Genomic DNA, 19,593 nt, shown 5'->3' with positions numbered 1-19,593 from the left:
GGGGAACAGAATCCTTGATTCTCTCACTCCACTGTGGCAAACTTTGGGGAAATTTCTGGTGTTTAGTACCAATGTCTAAACCAAATCCAATGGACATTTATGAAACATTTTCACAGGCAGGTCAAAATAAGCCATCTCTTTCATGCCAGGTCTCTAACCCATGGGTAAGATGCTGTGCTAGGGAGAGTTTTGAGACGCTCTCTCTCAGTATATAGAATGTCAACCTTGAAAGGAAATGTAAAATCCAGGTGAACAGATGACAGATGGGAGGAGAAAAAAGAGACTCAACTACCTTTGTGAGATGATGAGAGACACAAAGAAACGGAGACACCACCTGACACGATACTTTACCCTTTCTCGGAAATAAGATAGTCTAGAAAGTAGAAAATACAAAAGCATAATTTCCATAGCTAACATATGTCTTTCCCTTCTGCCGTTTCTCAAACATTCACCCTTACAAAAAGTTCACAATAACAGCAATGATCATGTTTCACACCATCTTAAAAATGGGGGCAGGATGGAGAGGTGAGAATCAGAACAAGAATGGTCTAATTTTCAAAAGACACACTTGAGCTCAGCAGGGAGACTCACACTTAATCTTTCTTTTAGTGCTGTCTTGAAGAGAAAAAAAGCCCGATATAAAAATGCTACTTTTAAGTTTTGATTTTATGATGAAAAAGAATAGCTAATCTTGCTTTTTGTTGCTTTTTTTTTCTTTTTTAATTCTTTGCAGTGCTGGGTATTGAACCCAGGGACTTCCACATGCCAAGGCAAGCATCCTACCACTGAGTTAAACCCCTGCCTCCCAATTTCTCTTTTCCAACTTCCTGTCCCAAGCAACCTGGACTAGACCCTGGACCCCTGTCTCTTCAAGCAGACAAGGAGCAACTTCAGGCAGAATCACTGGAAGCGATGCCAGCTGATTGACCCCTGGTGCATCTGTCTTTCTGTTGAGATTTGTGATGCATTAAATTCAGGTTTTGAAAACTTTCTTAATGAACAGATAGTGGATTTGTTCAGCTGTGTCAGGAAAATTTGGTAGGAAGAGCATAGAGAGGGCCAGCAGCAATATAGGGTAGGCCCTGGAGATTCGGGGGATTATGACGTGTGCAATTAAAAGTAAAGAAGGAAAGGCCTTGGGTTTTTACAATTGCCTGGGTGACTAGGATTATTTAAAGGTTAAACATAGAGACTCTATCTAAACTAAATATAATTATTTGAATCTTTCTGGATACCACTAGTTTCTAGTGGTGACTTTTTTTTTTTTTAATCTCAGTGGTGACTTCTATACAAATGGATTCCTACTGTCATTTGGGAATGTTCTGGGCACCATAGGGTCAGCAGTAGAGCCCTCTTCTGTTTAGTTCCCTGCCAACATTGTATGGTGTTTGGCTCTTGGGGCCAACCCGAGTGGGTGTGATTTCAGGACTAGTCAGCAGAGTTGTAGAACATCTCCATGGCTTTTGAGGATGCAAAACCTTCAGTGATATAGAGATGAGAAAATATCCTAATTTGAGGAAGGGAGAGTACATGCCAGCTTACTCAACATGTTGACTCCCCCTGGATTTCTTTATTTCCAAGTGCTTAACTGAAATGCTGCACAACAAGGGAGCTCTTCAATAGGACTCCTGGAAGATATTCTTATAATGGAGCCCATACATCAGGAAATAACTGAACATCAAGTTGCCTAAAATAAGAGTTTAAGTTTCTCTGAAAACTGTGTAGTGGCTTTTAAGATTTGTTACATTACTTTAGAAAATATTTTAGAAATATATTCTTCTTCACAGGGTCTCATTATGGTGCATTTGCAGAAATTCTTCTTTGGTTCTGTGAATAAGTCTCATCTATGATTTTCTTACATCTTTGACTATGACATTAAAAAAATCACAGACACTTTCTGTAATGAGCAGGCAGTTTACATCATTTTGACAAAAAATGTTAGCTTTGGGTGGAGGTTGGAAAAACATATTTCACTAGCAGGTTTTTTTTTTAGTAGTATTTGGATATTTTTGCATTAACTTTTGGATCAGAGGTAGAGTTTTTATCTATCAATCATACAAATACTTTGATCTGCTGAGAAAAAATGTACCTTCAGTCTACATTCAATCATTTTCTCTTCTACTCTGCTGATAAATAGAACCCAATGTACATTTTTATAAGATTCAGGAACACAGAATTCAGATGGGCATTTTGACAGAGCATTAGGGTACTTACTGATTGAGGAAGGCAAAGAGGTACCTCATCACTATAAGGACCGACCTGGGCAAGGTCAGGAGGAGTTTGCGGATGTGAAGCGCCCTCTCATAGAGATTATCTATTCCTACAGAGAGAAGATGACATGGTCAGGGTCCTTTAACTTCCACATTTAAAGCAGATCATTGCAGTATACATCTGAACATAAACAATACCTTGCCTTGGGAAGACGAAATCATAACCAATAAAGTGAATAAATGACCAGCTTGGGTGTACCACTGTTTCTGAGGGTGTTTCCCTCTGACCCACCACTGTTTTGATGACTGTGGCCTTAGCCTTGAGGAGTTTAAAGTCTTCCTAGATCTAAAAATCATTTTCCCCCTTGTTGGTAATTTAAAATTTTGCATCTGATATGGTTTCAACCCCTTATTACTGCACAGTGGCTTTAGGGGCATGGCACCAACCTCCTCCAGCCATTATTCATTAATTCATCACATATTTGTGAGGCACTCTGATCCTGGCAACATGCCAGATTTTGAATCTCTCCTTTCTCAAAACTACCACAGCATTTTATTTATGTGATTTTTTGGCCTTATTTTATATGATGGCATCAACTTTCTAAAGCAAATATTTAGGAGAGCCTACTAGGTTCCAAGTGCTGAATTAAGCTTTAGGAACAGATCAGTGATATAATTCCAGCCCTCACATAAAGTACATATTTATAGTTATTTATTTCCCTATGGTATGATGAGCTCCTTGAAGAGAAGAGTCCTAGGAGGGATGTCCTAGTATTATTCTCCCTCTTTGCTAGGAATCCAAATTGTCCAAAATAGCTCAATACTAATGTACTTGTGAAAGAGCAGCAAAAAATGTCACTATACTAATCCCTTCCTTGCTTCACTATTTATACTTTACAACACATTTTAACATACTATAGAATCTAAGTTAATGGCAATAACATCAGGAGTCAGGGCATATGCTGTCATCCCCATTTAACAGGGTAAGAAAGTGAGACCTGGGCAAGTGGCTTTCTCAAGGTGAATGGACTAGAAGGGGTGGAGCTGGGATTAGAACCTCTGTCTTCTGTTTCATAAATCTGCTAATTTTTCTGGGATCTCAAAGTGCCTTTATGAAGGACAACTTTTAGGGCACCCAAAAGGTGAACATTTGAGAAAATACTTTAAAGTATTCAGCTGGATGAGGTGAGGCCTGTCTGTAATCCCAGTGGCTCGGGAGGCTGGGGCAGAAGAATTGCAAGTTTGAGGTCAACCTCAGCAATTTAGTGAGCTCCTAAACAACTTAGTGAGATCCTGCCTCAAAATAAAAAATAAAAAGGGCTGGGGATTTGGCTCAGTGGTTAAGTGCCCCTGGGTTCAATCTCTGGTCTGTCTCCTACAAATTACTTCATATTGTTCCATCTAATTCTTAATTCCTAACTGCTCTTGATATATTCATATCCTACCTGAACAAGATCAATTCTCCTCCTCAGTTTTTTTTTTTAACTTTCTCCCACCTCCCAAATGTGGATATCTCTCAGAAGATTTCTATATGATCTCTTCAATGGCAACTTCATTCAGTCTCAGGTTATAACCATCTCTTTTACCACGGTATCTTTTTTTCTCCCTTGTGTGGGAGAGATGTCCGGCAGTTTCTTCTTCTGGATATCTGACTGCTAATTTCCTCAGCTGAAGTTTTTTATTATTTTTCACTCAGACCATCATAATATTCTCCTAACTCAGTTTCCCTTTCCCATTCCTCTTAAACTAGTGGCACTCAGCCTTGACTTGGGTTCACTTGGGGAGATTTTTAAAAGTGCTGATGCCGGGATTCTTTTATGCAGCCAAGGTTGAAAACTATGGCCTTAATTACTCATGCCAAACTCATTTTCCTGGAATTTTGAATGCTGACTCCAGCTGCTTTCTACTTATTATCAAATGGGGCCATTTTATTTGTCCCTTTGCACAGTTGAAAAAGGTACAAAAAATGTATTAAGAATATTCTTTACTCAACCACAAATTAAGTTTGCAAAATAGCAAATAATTTATCAGGATTCCTGGGGAAAGAACACTTCCATTCCTGCCTGCCTTTAAATATGCAGGAGTTGGAATTGTAGCTCTGTCATCTCATAAAAAAAATACTATTTCAGAAACTCTTTAACCAGAATGTTAAGTAAAATATAATAACACATTCAACATTCCTGTGACATTTTTTATTCTTTAAATATAGACCTCTGATTAGTAATAGCATGAGTGTAGTAACTATGAATTGGAAATGTTATATTTGGACTTTTTATTTGTAAAGTATTTCAAAATAAGAAAACCCCCCCACTATGTACAAGGTAGGCTAGGGTCACATCTATTGAAGATAAAGTAGTATGTATAATACACTTTTCAGGCAGTGGTCTTTGTTTTTATTTACTAAAAAAGAGGGAGTAAGATGCTTAAAAAAAGTTATTAAACCAGGACATATCATTCAGGCCACTAGAACTCAAAAATTAAATTATTAACATTTCCTCCCAATTTAGACCCAGAATGCCAGTAGGATCAAACTATGTTGCAGAGTAAGCTATTTGCCTTTTGTAACAACCTCATGGAAACTGGGGAACTTAGGGCTGGGGATGTGGCTCAAGCGGTGGCGCGCTTGATCCTCAGCACCACATACCAACAAAGATGTTGTGTCTGCCGAGAACTAAAAAATAAATATTAAAAATTCTCTCTCTCTCTCTCTCTCTCTCTCCTCTCTCACTCTCTCTTTAAAAAAAAAGAAAAAGAAACTAGGGAACTTACACGGTATCAAGGAAATATCTATGGATAAAGTGATGTGAAAGTCATTGAGAATTTAATGGGGATGATTTTTCACCTATTATTTTATATCAGAATTAACTGGTTAAAAGCTGACTTTTAGTAACTGTATCTAATGAAATAGCCTAATTTTAATAACTGTATCTAATGGTTGTTGCTGATTTATTATTTTTTATATTTTTTAAAGTTGTAGATGGACATAATACCTTTATTTTATTTATTTATATTGATGTGGGGCTGAGGATGGAATCCAGTGCCTCACACGTGTGAGGCAAGCCCTCTACCCCAGCTTCAGCCCCTGTTGCTACTTTATTTTAAAGACTGAAAAGATAATTTAGCATACTGGTCTCAATTAATATTGACATTTAGTAGCTTGTGCTCCTTGTTCTTTAGTTAATTGTGTTTGCATTAGTGATTTTATGTTCATGCTTGAAACCAGTTACAAAGTTTAATACAATCACATAAATATAAATTGTAAAGATGAATGGTCTCATCATAAATATAAATTGTAAAGATGAATGGTCCTTTGTTGGCAAAACCTTCTCCTCTTTACTGGCCACGTATAAAAGCACATGTGAGGATGAAAAACAAAACAATACCAAACACTCTTTCCCAAAACACTTCTTGGGTATTTTGATAGTTAAATCTCCTGATTCTCCAAGCTAATCCTCACTTTAAAGTTTAGGTCATCAGGGACAGGATTTCAGCAGCTAGGTTTTACTTTATTTTATTATTTGTTCTTTAAAGTTGTACATGACAGTAGAATGTATTTTGACATATTATACATATATAGAGTATAACTTCCCATCTTGTGGTTGTACATCATGTGAAGTTTCACTGGAGTTACATGGGTCGTGTACTCATAAGTGAACATAGGAAAGTTATGTCCAATTCATTCTACTGTTATTCCCATTCCCATCCTCCCTCCCTTACCTCCATTCCCCACTGTCCAATCCAGTGAGTCTCCACTCCTCCCAACACCCTACCTATTTTGAATCAGAATCCTGCTTATCAGAGAAAACATTTGGCCTTTGTTTTTTTTGGGGGGGTGGGTGTTGGCTTATTTTACTTAGCATGATATCTCCAGATACATCCACTTATCTGCAAATGCCATAATTTCATTCTTATTTAAGGCTGCGTAATATTTCATTGTGTATATGTACCACACTTTCTTTATCCATTCATCTATTGAAGGGCACCCAGGTTGACCACAGCTTAGCTATTGTGAATTGAACTCCTATGAACATTGATGTGGTGGTGTCACTATACTGTGCTGATTTGAAGTCTTTTGGATATATGCCAAGGAATGGGATAACTGGTCAAATGGTGGTTCCATTCCAAGTTTTCTAAGGAATCTCCATAGATTCAGGGTGGTTGCACTTCCAGAGTGGTTGCACCAATTTGCAGTCCCACCAGCAACGTATGAATGTACCTTTTTCCCTCACATCCCTGCCAACATTTATTGTTACCTGTATTCTTGATGATTGCCATTCTGACTAGAGTGAGATTTGAAGTCTCAGTGTAGTTTTAATTTGCATTTCTCTAATTGCTAGTGATGTTGAACATTTTTTCATATATTTGTTGACTATTCTTATTTTTCGGTGAAGTGTCTATTCAGTTCTTTTGCCAATTTATTGATTGGGTTATTATTATTATTATTGGTGTTGAATTTTTTGAGATCTTTATATATCCTGGAGATTAATGCTTTATCTGAAGTTCAGATGGCAAAGATTTTCTCCCATTCTGTAGGTTCTTTGTTCATGTTCTTGATTGTTTACTTTGAAGAGCTTTTTAGTTTGATTCTATCCCATTTGATTTTACTTTGTGAGCTTTAGGAATCTTGTTGAGGAATTTGGTTCCTAATCCGACATGATGAAGATTTTGGGCCTATTTTTCCTTCTAGTATGCACAGGGTCTCTGGTCTAATGCTTAGGTTATTGACCCACTTAGAATTGAGTTTTATGCAGGGTGAGAGATACATGTCTAATTTCATTTTATTACATATGGATTTCCACTTTTCCAAGTACCATTTGTTGAAGAGACTATCTTTTCTCCAGTGTATGTTTATGGTGACTTTGTCTACTATGGGTTTGTCTCTGTGTCTTTTAACTTTTTTATTATATATTTTTTCTTTTTTTTATTGTTGGTCTTTCAAAACATTACATAGTTCTTGATATATCATATTTCACAGTTTGATTCAAGTGGGTTATGAACTCCCATTTTGTGTCTTCTATTTTGTACCATCAGTCTTCATGTCTGTTTTGGTTCAAATACCATGCTGTTTTTGTTACTATAGCTCTGCAGTATATTTTAAAGTCCAGTATTGTGGTGCCTCCTGTTTCACTTTTCTTGCTGAGGATTGCTTTGGCTATTCTGGACCTCTTATTTTTCCAAATGGATTTCATGATTTGCTTTTTCTATTACTATGAAGAATGTCACTGGAACCTTAATAGGAATTGCATTAAATCTGTATAGTGCTTTTGGTAGTATGACCATTTTGTCAACTTTAATTCTGCCTATCCAAGAACATGGGAGATCTTTCCATCTTCTAAGGTCTTCTTCAATTTTTATTCTTCAGAGTTCTGTCATTTTCTTTGTAGATGTCTTTCACCTCTTTTGTTAGATAAGTTCCCAAATATTTCATTTTCCTTGAGGCTATGGTGAATGGGATAGTTTTCCTAATTTCTCTTTCAGGTATTCATCACTGATGTATAGGAATGCAATCGTTTTACGGGTGTTAATTTTATATCCTGCTACTTTGCTGAATTCATTTATAAGGTCAAGAAGTTTTCTGGGTCTTCTAAATATAGAATCATATCATCAGCAAATAGGGATAGTTTGAATTCTTCTTTTCCTATTTGTAGCCCAACAATTTCTTTCTTCTAATTGCTCTGGCTAGAGTTTTTAGGACTATGTTCAAAAGAAGTAGTAAAAGCAGGCATCCCTGTCTTGTTCCAGTTTTTAGAGGGAATGCTTTCAATTTTTCTTCATTTAGATAATTTTGGCCATGGGTTTAGTATCAATAGCTTTTACAATGTTGAGATATGTTCCTACTATCCCTAGTTTTTCTAGTATTTTGAACATGAATGGATGTTATAGTTTGTCAAATGAGCTGTTAGTTTTGGGGTCCTACAGTAGAAAAGGATAGGAAAGAATGTAGATGGAATCCTTCCTTCTGTATTATTGACCCCTGATATCTGTCAAGTCCCATAAAGGGAAGTGGCTCAGGAGGACAGACGGGGCCCCAGGTATGACCTCCGGGAGCTTTACGCTCACTTCAGGATGCTCTTGTTTTCACTCTCAGTTCTAGCCTTGGTTCTTCTTCCCTTCAAAGGCAATTTCAAATTTTATACCAAGTTCACAGCAGTATTATTCATAAAAGTCAAAAGGTAGAAACAACCCAAATGTTCATGAATAAATGGATAAACCACACGTGGTACACACACGAATATTTTTTTTCAGCCTTAAAAAGGTCATTGTGCACATGCTACAACATGGATGAACCCTGAGGACATCTTGCTAAGTGCCACGAGCCAGCCACAAAGGCACAAATATGATGATGTCATTCCACTCACATGAGGCACCTACTATGGGCAAAGTCACAGAGACAGAAAGGAAGACAGACAGTCTACGGGTCTGGAGGAAGCGGGGGTGGCTACAGGGAGTTAGTATTTAATGGGTACAGTTTCTGTTTGAGAAGAAGGATAAATTCTGAAATAGTGCTAATGGTTGCACAATAATGTGAATTTACTTAATGTCTCTGAACTGTACACTTAAAAGTGGTCAATTTTTTTAGTCAAGTATACTTTGCCACAATGCAGCAAAAGAGAATTGGGGAGGCTCTGGGATAAAAATGAAAGACAGGAGTGAAAAGTTACAGGGGTAGAAAAGAATGGCACCAAAAAAAGACGACATAGTCACGTGAGACAAGCATATATTCTCTATAACTAGAGCAAACACATATCCAAGCAAAACAGAGTTGGTGGCATGCCTGAAGGAGCAGCCAATCCATCTGCACCAAAGGCCTCAGTCCAGTGAGAGGACGAGGCTTCTCGTGGCTTCTGCTCAGCTGGCTTGAGGCCAGCATCGTACAGGAGCTCTGCTCTGGTACAAATGACTCATTTACTCTCCTGAGTCCAGTTACCAGGTCAAAATTTATGATTGCTACTGACACTCTGATTAATGTGCATTCCTTGTGGGCAATTCATGGGCTCCATAGTTTCACGCTAGATATAAAGATGGATCTTTTCTTCCCTTCCAAAAAGGTGTGAGGAAAATCTGTATTTTACTTGATTTATTTTAAACTGGACTTTGTTTCCACAATTCAAGATCTCTTGTAATTTGGTAAAAGTGGCATTCATCCAATCTTGGTCCCATGCTCAAAGCTCTCAAGGCTAATTTATGGTCTTTTCTTAGCAGTGCAAGGCTCTCACATCAGTCTCAAGTTCATGACATGGGGGTGTAGCAGCTCCAGGAAACTGCGTGTGAAATTCACCACAGAAAATTACAAAAAATTCAAATGGTCATTACCCTCAAAATATAAGTTCTTCTGTGGTACTATTTGTGAAAGTGTTCGTTTGCCAGAAAACAAATCATAAATGACAAGATGCATATTTATCCTTAAGAATGTAGACAAAGGAAAAGATAATCCCTGGTGGCCACATTTAGAGATAATTTAACAATGGGCACACAAGTATTTTCAAGCTCCATAGACCAACCTCAGCATTAAAGGTGAATTTACCAGTCCTGGGGGATTTTTAAATTCACTGTAACAACATCCATGTGTTATTCAATTGCATATAGTAGTGTGTATGTGTGTATGTGTGTGTGTGCGCGCTAAGCTATGAAACCAACCTAGATGCCTTACAACAGATGAATGGGTAAAGAAAATGTGGTACCTATACACAATGGAATATTTCTCATCCATAAATAAGAGTGAAATAATGTCATTTTGGTAAATGGATGGAACTGGAGACTATCATGCTAAGTGAAATAAGCCAATCTCCAGAAACCCAAGGCCGAATGTTCTCTCTGATATGCCAATGCTGACTCACAATTGGTGGTGGTGGGGGGAGTGGAGGTTCCCCTGATTGGACAGGGGGGAATAGAAGGATGAGAGGGGGAAAGGGAATGGGAAAGACAGTAGAATGAATTGGATATCACTTTCCTATGTTCATATACAAAATATATGACCAATGTAATTCCCATCACGTACCACTTCAAGAATGGGATCCTAATTAGAATAAGTTATATTCCATTATGTATAATATGTCAAAATATACTCTACTGTCCTGTACATCCAAAAAGAGCAAATAAAAAATAAAAAAAAAAAATAACTGGGCTGGGGCTGTAGCTTAGTGGCAGAGAACATGCCTAGCAAATGTGAGGCACTGGGTTCAATCCTTAGAACCATATAAAAATAACCAAATAAAATAAAGGCATTCTATCCATAGTGGGGAAAAAGGGAAATAATTACTTGGATACCTCTACCATTAACTGATATCAAATTGACTTCTGTGAATTAAACCACTGCTTTCACTATTAGTTAAATAACAGCATTAGAGAAATAAATATATAAATAATGTTTCCTATTCTGCTGGATATCTATTGAGGTTATTGAAGAACGTTAGTCTTAGCCTAGGAAGCTTTACCTATTCAGATACTCAGCCTAGTAAAAATGTCTAAGGATAAAAGAAACCTAAGAACATTATTATAAGATATCAAACAGAAACTTAGCATTCAGAGAGAAAATCATCATGTACGTCAATGAAGCTTTTATAGCAATAATATACATTACAGCATCAGGAAGAGCTCAAAGTCTTTTTTCATGAACCAGTCAGAAGTGGGAAAATAGATATATGCACTAAGACGTGCACCATAGTATTTTGTACAATTGCCAAATCATTGGGAACAATCTGAAGGTATAAAACTAGGAGATGTCACACTAAAAAAAAATATCATTATATGGCCACAAAACTATATTTAGACAAATATGTATTGATATGAGAAAATGTTAATATTAAGTTTAAAAAGTGCTTTATAAAGAGCCACTATGACATAACTTTATTTACAACAGCTTTATTGAGATATAAACCATGTACTAAATAACTTACCTATTTAAATAGTACAATTCAATGATCTTTATCATACTCAGAATTGTACATTACCTCCAACAATTTTGGAATGTTTTCATCAACTCAAAAAGAAGCTTCATATCCATTTGTAGTAAACTAGTATGATATAATTTTTATTAAAAGCAGGTAGGAGTGGTGTATGTGTGCAAAATATTATTTGGCAATAACAATAAATTACTGACACATGCTATAACATGAAGTACTGATATATGCTAAACTTTATGCTAAGTGAAAGCTAGATATAAAACACTACAGACTCTATGATTCCATTTACATGAAATGGCAAGAATAGGCAAATCTACAGAGACATAAAGTAGATTAATGATTGCCTAAGGCTGGGGGTGGTGGTGGTTATAGGTAAATGGAAAATGATTGCTAATGTTTGAAAATTGGGGTTTCTTTTGGAATAATGAAAATGTCCTAAAATTGATTATGGTAATGGTTGCATAATTCTGTGAATAGACTAAAACCTTTGAATTGTATTTTTTTTTAAACCCAAGGGCACTTTCACGGAGCCACATCCCCAGTCCTTTTTAATTTTGAGATGCTGTTTCATTAGGTTGCCAAGGCTGGCTTTGAACTTGTGATTCTCATGTTTCAGCCTCCTGAGTCACTAGGACTACAGGTATGTGCCACCATGCCAAGTTAAATTATACACTTTAATGGATGAATTATACGGTATGAGAATTATATCTGAATAATGCTCCTTTTAAAAGTATACACACATGTACAGATACACATCAGAAAATGGTCTGAGGATGTAGCTCAGATAGAGAGCTTGCCTAGTGTGTATGTGTGTAAGGCCCTGTGTTCGAAAACCAGCTCCACCAAGAAAAGAAGAAAAATCTTCTGGAAAGAAATTAAAATATTTAAATTATTTTCATGCAGAGGAATTATAATTTTTCTATGATGATCACATATCAGTCACATAATAAAATAATTATTTTTAAAAACTACCAACTGCCTATTTGATGACTTTAAGCAACCATTAATTTTTTAGGGTATAATAATGGTATGGTGGTTATGTTGTATATTAATATACAATATAATATATTGTTTATTGTAGATGAAATATATCACACCATTGTTTTTCTTTGGATGGTGGCATCATGAGGTACAATATTTTGTTTTATGTGCACTGTGTATTTTTCAAGTGTTCTGTAATGACTACATATTGTTCTTTGATAAGAAATGTAATAGAAAAAAAAAAAAGAACCTCTCATTTTCCAGAGATACACACACACACATATGTGATGTCAGAAGAGATAAAGGTAGAATATTTGACTGGGAAATGAAAACTGTTAAAGATAGGTTGTTAATTAGGTGGGGGTTCATTATATTATTCTGTCTCTTCCTATAGACGTCTGAAATTTTCTATAATAACAATTAAATAGAAGATGGGTTAGAAATAGTATGGATAGTACAGTTCCACTTTGGTTTCCAAAAATGTGGTGTGCACATGAATATAAAACAAACCTAGAAGGAAATGCAATGCCTCTGGTTCTCCTTGGTAGTGACTTTATGGGGGATGGTACTTTGCCCTGTGTGCTTCTGTGTATATTTCAAGTACGCTACAATGACTAAATGTTGGTTCTATGATAGGTAAAAAAAAAAAATCTCCTTCTATAAAAAGGTTTCCTCAGGTCCAAGTAGTCACTGAAATAATAGCACATTATACAAAATGAAGTGCAAATGTATCATTTGGGCTCACAGCTCTAAAGAAGCCAAGAAAAACCATGACTTACTTGAGTAATTACTTGGACTTATGCCTTAGGGAGTCTCAGAGCCATGATACATGGACATGCTGGAAGCTGCCCAGACTCTGTGGGCATGACCTGGAGCATTCTCAAAACCATTCATAAAGTGGATGGTTTAAAAAAGACCCAGAAATAAAACAAAACAACTCTTGGGTGAGAAACTAAGAAACTATCAAGTTTGTCATTTCCAATTTATATTGCATTTGATTTGATCATATCTTTATCCAGATAAGTAATTCTTAAAAGAAATTTGCATCTTTTGGGAAATGAATAGCGTACATCTAAAACAGAAAGAGAGAATGTTAAGATAAATTCCCTCTTGCTACATACATTTGTAAGCTTCCAAAGAATGGAGTCGTTTAGGGGCACAAATATGGCAGGATAATAACTCAGCCACTCCTCAATTCTTTCCCCAAATAATCCAAAAATAGGTAAGCCAAAAGTAGTGGGTGTTCCAAGGACTTATGTAACCTCTTAGAAAAGACGTAAAGGGAAGATTTTTCTATACAAAATAGCTGTCACATGAAATTACCTTAATAGGGAAAATCAAACCCAATTATGGCAATGCTACAAGATGACATGGGTAAAAAACAATCTATTATTCTGAGATCTCACTCCCCTAAAATTTTAAATCTGATGTTAGAATGTGATATGTTTCTATCACATTCAACCTCGACTGCATTTATTGATAAACATCTTTTCTTTCCCGATAGATGTTAAGCTTCTTATATGCAAGAATCAAGTCTTTGAATCTCCAGAAAGTTTTTGCCTATTGTAGGAGATTAATCAACTCCGTTCAAATCATCAAAAGTTTATAATATTACTGATATCGATGAGTGATAGGTCAGTTTCAAATAATTTATTGAAAATGATGCAGATACATCATCATGGTGGTAAGATACATTGTCACATTGGTAAGAGCAAATGCTTGTGTGGAGATAAAAGTCAGGAATCCCCTCTTTTTAAGAGGCAAGATGTTGGAGGAAAAGGGGTTTATATAAAGGAGGAATTATATAAAGAGACTGCTAATAAATATTTTTAAAAATCTCCCATTATGATAAATTGTACACTAAAACCAACATCATTAATAGGGAATAATAGGGTTGGGGCAGTCTGCTTGACACCTATCAAACCTTATGTTAATTATCTTGAATACAAGCAATAAGTATTGGTGAGGATGTGGGGGAAAAAGGTATACTCATACATTGCTGGTGGGACTGCAAATTGGTGCAACCACTCTGGAAAGCAGTATGGAGATTTCTCAAAAAACTTGGAATGGAACCATCATTTGACCCAGATATCCCCCTCCTCGGTGTATACCCAAAGGACTTAAAATCAGCATACCACAGTGACATCACCACATCAATGCTCATAGAAGCTCAATCCACAATAGCTAAACTATGGAATTAACCTAGATGTCCTTCAAGAGATGAATGGATAAAGAAAATGTGGTACATATACACAATGAAATATTACTCAGCCTTAAATAAGAATGAAATTATGGCATTTGCAGATAAGTGGATGGATCTGAAGAATATCATGCTAAGTAAAATAAGCCAAACCCCCCAAAACAAAGCCAAATGTTTTCTCTGATAAGCAGATGCTGATCCATATTGGTGGGGGGTGCTAGGGAAGAATGAAGGAACTTTGGATTGTGCAGAGGGGTGTGAGGGCAGGGAGGAGGTGTGGGGATGGGAAGGACGGTGGAATGAGATGGATATTATTACCCTATATACATGTATTATTACCATGGTGGCTCTGCACCATGTACATCCAGAGGAAGAAGATGGGCTCCATTTGTGTATATGTGTCAAAATGCATTCTATTGTAATGTATAACTAATTAGAACAAATTAAAAAATAAAAAAAATCGATGCTAGAGCACTAGAACGTTAGCAATTTAATTAAAAATTCTAACAGTTAAATCTCAACTGCAATGTGCACCTACCACCCTTTCCATCCTTAAACCTCAGGGCTGCTGCTTCTTCCTTCAAGATGTAGGTCCTGGAGGTTACTCATTTCATCAAAATTAACCAAATATCATGAATTCATTGATTTGCAGTAATCTACTGTTTCAACACAAGAGGAAATGAATTTGAAGCCTCTTCATTTGCACTTGCAGCATACCAGGCACTGCTGGCATGAAAGATTGATGCCTGTGTGTGTCTTCTGTCTTCTCCTAACAGTCTACACACTTTGCTAAGTCCAACTTTAATTGTGAGAAAGTTTGACTTTGTTAGAAAACATTTAATATTAGCGATGGGTAAAATCATGCTGGAACCGATACAACTTCTGAGTTACATCAACATCATTTTCTAAATGCATCTGAGGTAATTATGTCAAAAAAACACCACAGGTATAGCGGAACAGTTAGAGTGGTAAATGGCTTACCCAGGTATTGGCGTATGTGAACTGAGTTTACGTAGAAGTAGCTGTAAAAGTAGTAATGATGTTCGCTAGCAACATTTATTGAGGCTTACTACATGGACTGGCATATGATGTTAAATACTTTACATGCATTATTTCATTTATTCTTCATACAGACTCTATTTAGTAGATGAAGAAACAGCTAGTTAATAAGATAAAGTATTCCTCTTTGCCCAAGTTTACAAAGCTGGTAAAGCTAGGATTGGAACCCAGATCTCTGTGATCCTATGGTCTCAGTTATTAATAACCACCACAAAATAATATTTCTCATCCATGAAATGGGAAATGATTCTGTAGTGGTAACCGACAATCCTTTTTATCCAACTGGCAAATGTTAATGTTAAAATTGACATAGACCTCGAAAACCACTAAGCATTGTAGAATACTTATTATTTTTCCAGACTTAACTTTTCTGGCTAAGATGTGAGGGGAATCTTTGGACATGGCCAAAGGAGAATTCCAGAAGTGAGACACCTCCTTTTCAGTTCTTTCCAGCTGGGTCAGAGGTCTGCTGTAATGACTCAGGCTATGCAAGAACTTGGAATGGACTCACAGGCATACTTCTACATTTCAGACAGATCTGACTGTGGGGAGAGAACTATGACTGGGGAATTTATACCTAGCTACAGCCAGGACTTTCGGCACAGATGCCAGTAAAAGAACTTTTGGTAGAATATAACTCTTCATTTAGAGTCATTCAACAAGTATGTATTAAATTTCATGCACCTGAAATTATGCCAGGTGTTAGGGCTATGAAACTGAATAACCCATTAAGACCTCAGGCCTGTGGAGCCAAGTGCTGGCATGTCATGGAGCATACTCTGTGCAAGACACTCTTCTTGGCACTTGACATATATTAACTTGTTCAATTCTCACAAACTTATGATGTACAGACTAATGTTCTGCCTCTTTAATAGTTGAAAAATCTGGGAGGCTGGGTGCTTAAGAACCTTGCTCAATAGTCATACAGCTGGTGATTAAGTGGCAGAGCTAGGCTTTGAACTTAGGTTGTTTGAGTCCAGAGCCTGCATTCTTGACCTCTTCTCTAAACTCCCTATTTTGTGGAAGGAGACAGAAGGATTAAAGCAATTATAATGTAGGGCAATAAGAAAAATTACAGATGTATGTACCCAGTGGAATATTAGTAGAGGAGAAAGTGATGAATTCCACTTGGTGGGGGGATAGCATTCTGGGAGGAGTGCCAATTCAGCAAAGCCTTCACAGCAGATGTCCACAGCTACTGGGGACAGCACTGGAATTAACCCTGGCAAAGGCATGGTGGTGGGAATGGGCATGTGTGTAGTTTGTTATGTTCTCTGCATATTTCAACAATAGCAAAAAAATAGGGTAAGGGAGTCAGGAGATGACTGCATAGCAGTAGGGCAAGTTCAGATAGAGGGAAAGGTCAGAAAGAAGAAGAAATCATTTATTTGAATTGGACACACCAAGGTGGTTTTTATGTAAGAAATAATGAAATAGGTTTTGGAAAGGGGAGAGAGCAAATAACCTGATTTTATCTTTTGAATCTGTTGACAGTATGGAGAATAGGTAGGGAAGGAAAAACCTAGAAGTAGGGAGTCCATTTAAGAGACTATAATAGTGCCAGTGAGAAACCAAGGTGATGGAGGTAGGAAAGGAGGGATGAGAAGAGAAATATTTTTACATTTTTGAGGTCAAGTCAATGGTTAATTCCAAGGTGGGGGTGGGGTGGGGCTTGGGGAGGTTCCTTTATCAAGGGTAAAGTTTGATTCTTAAGAAAGTCTTAAGTGGTTAAAGTCAGCTCTAGACTCTTGCTTGGGAACACAGACTTATAGGGGCTCTGCAATTTTAGATGTACAGAACCCGACTGTGGTTAATAACTAACTCTTGGTATCATCCTTTTTCACCTTCCTTTGTGTAGTGTCCAAAGCCCCTACTGAAGAAAACAGCAATGCTTTACTTTGTTGATGATTATTGGTTTTGTAATATATCATACATAGCCCTAAAACACTTGGCCCATGACTCGGGAAGGCCAAAGACAGATGATTACTGGTATTTATAATTATTGTTGTTGTTGTTATTATTATTATTATTATTATTATTATTATTATTATTATATTTTTTATTGTCTGGGGATTGTCCCAGAGCCTCATGCATGTTAGGCAAGCACTCTACCACTAAGCCACATCCCCACCTCTCCACTGACAGATTACTACCACCTGGTGTTCCTGTACCATAATAATAATCTTCTATCCCATTTAACATATTTCTTAAAGTAATGTTCAAAGATGGGTAAATTACCCCGTTTTTAAAATTGGTTGTGAAAATCAAGAACCAAAAGCAAAAAAAAAAAAAATCCTCCCAAACAAAAGAGGTGAGTGTCCATGCCCACGACCTCCCTTAGGCAGCTGGCACCTGCTTTTCTGCTTTATTACCGTGACTAAGGGGTCAGTCAGCTCCTGGTCCTACAGAGCCTGAGATGTTGGGTGCAAAGCAGGCTCAGCTAAGGGTGAGGCCACAGCTGGGAGGATGACTCACACTGGACCCAGAAAGAAAACAAATGGCCTCAGAAAGTGTGGTGGTTATGGGGTATGGAGGAGGACTTGGAGAAGGGCCACTGCCTTTTCCAGGAAGTTGGTTCGTGTAATAATTCTGGTGGGAAAATATTAAGGAAAAAAGAGTCCACTTACTGATACAAGAAATCAGATCATTAAATCTTTCCTTAGGAAAGAGGGGGTTTTCCAGCCCACGGAAATAGAGCTTCAGAACACCAGCCACTGAGTTAATATCATGGTTACTCTGGTCATCAGCCAGAGGATTTTCACCTAAAAAGCAAACAAACAAACAAAAAAAGAGAATATGTTTCTATGTACACACATTGATATATATATATATATATATATATATATATATATATATATATATATATGAATCTTTTAATTACGCTTTATGAAAGATTATATGGTACTAAAATTAAAATAATTGGTTTAGATATCCCACCCCATGATTAACCTAAAAATAGCGGACTAAAATAAAGCTTAAAAAAAAAAAAGTCTTCAGCTACCAAATACTCCCTTACAAGTTACCCAAATCTTAAAATAAAATACTGTGGGATTTATAATTTTACCCAACATCTTTTAAAGTGAAAATCAGTAATCTCAGTTTGACATGAATTCAAAAAATACATTCTGTGTTACTTATCCTACTGTGAAAAAGACCCAGTAGAGTTTTGCCTGGCTAAGCTATATAGGTCAACAAAATTTATCACAAATATCAAATATAACTTCCGAACACCTACAAGTAAATAAACAGGTGCCTCCCAAAGTGGCATGATGGTGTTCATAGTACATTTGAAAGGCACCTTGAACACTGGAAGATTCTGAAGCCAAGAGAAGGAATTTGAAAATGTCCCCTTAATGACACCTACCAAAGAACTTTATGAAAAGTTCACATTTTAAAAACATATCACAAATACAAAATTTTATTTTTCATCATGGTAAGCAATTTAAAAATATTAGGAAATTGGGCTGGCTAGCCCACCTCTCTGAGAATTAAACAGATAAAATCCTTAATAAGCTCAACATAACATGCAGCCTTAAATCACAGGTCTAGATTTCACAAATCTACTCTTTCTAAGGTTCACACAAAGTGGGTTTGGGATTCTAACATATTGTTTGTCTTTTGGGGCAGTTTATTTTCAGGAACTTGTTGTTCCTTTTTTTCTTCTGCTTGTAGGGCTGAAAAATCATTGAACACAAATTCACCAGAATTATTATTATTATTATTGTTTTTGGCCCACTGTGAGAAAACTTCAGCCCAACAAATTACAAACTAATAATTAATACCAGGGGAATTTGCAAGGAAAAATAATAGAGCATTTGCCTGATGTGGCTGGCACAGGAACCCGACGCTTCACTATGTTTGAACCTGTCATTCTAAATATGGTCAATATGAGAGGGGAGGTTCCTCTGCTCCTATGCATCATGTTGGCCAGAGAATTTTGAACTAGAAAAAAACAGCATGGCCCCAAGTCTACTCTTCAACTTCAAATTTTAAATGGTTCTACACCAGGTCTAGGCCAGGGAAAATAAAACAGAGGGAGGGAAGTTGGGAACTGTGGTAACTGCTCTGCATTTTCATCTTAACCTCTAAACAGATGAAGGAAAGTAAAGATGTACCCAGAAGTAAATGCATTTTAATTGGAGGGCATTAATGAATAATAGCTATCTTGAAACGAGTTGGGCATTTTCACAGATCAAGTCTAATCCTCACAACAATCCTATAATTTTGCAGATGAGGAAAC

The 19,593-nt window shown here is 36.8% G+C and overlaps 1 protein-coding gene across 2 annotated transcripts in view; it reads right to left on the bottom strand.

Annotated features, from left to right (window-relative positions):
- The window catches only part of SRGAP1 (SLIT-ROBO Rho GTPase activating protein 1), a 294,904-nt gene that overhangs the window by 32,219 nt on the left and 243,092 nt on the right, over positions 1-19,593 (bottom strand). For both annotated transcript variants that reach the window (XM_081309469.1, XM_081309470.1), the window contains exons 15-16: positions 17,981-18,115; positions 2,215-2,320 (exon numbers count right to left, since the gene is read on the bottom strand). In XM_081309469.1, the coding sequence (XP_081165595.1) occupies positions 2,215-2,320; positions 17,981-18,115 (241 nt within the window). The remainder of the gene's footprint in view (positions 1-2,214; positions 2,321-17,980; positions 18,116-19,593) is intronic.

Source organism: Spermophilus citellus, assembly GCF_964194105.1.
Source record: "Spermophilus citellus genome assembly, chromosome: 10".
Classification (NCBI taxonomy): Eukaryota; Metazoa; Chordata; class Mammalia; order Rodentia; family Sciuridae; genus Spermophilus; species Spermophilus citellus.
This window is presented reverse-complemented; position numbering and strand designations above follow the sequence as displayed.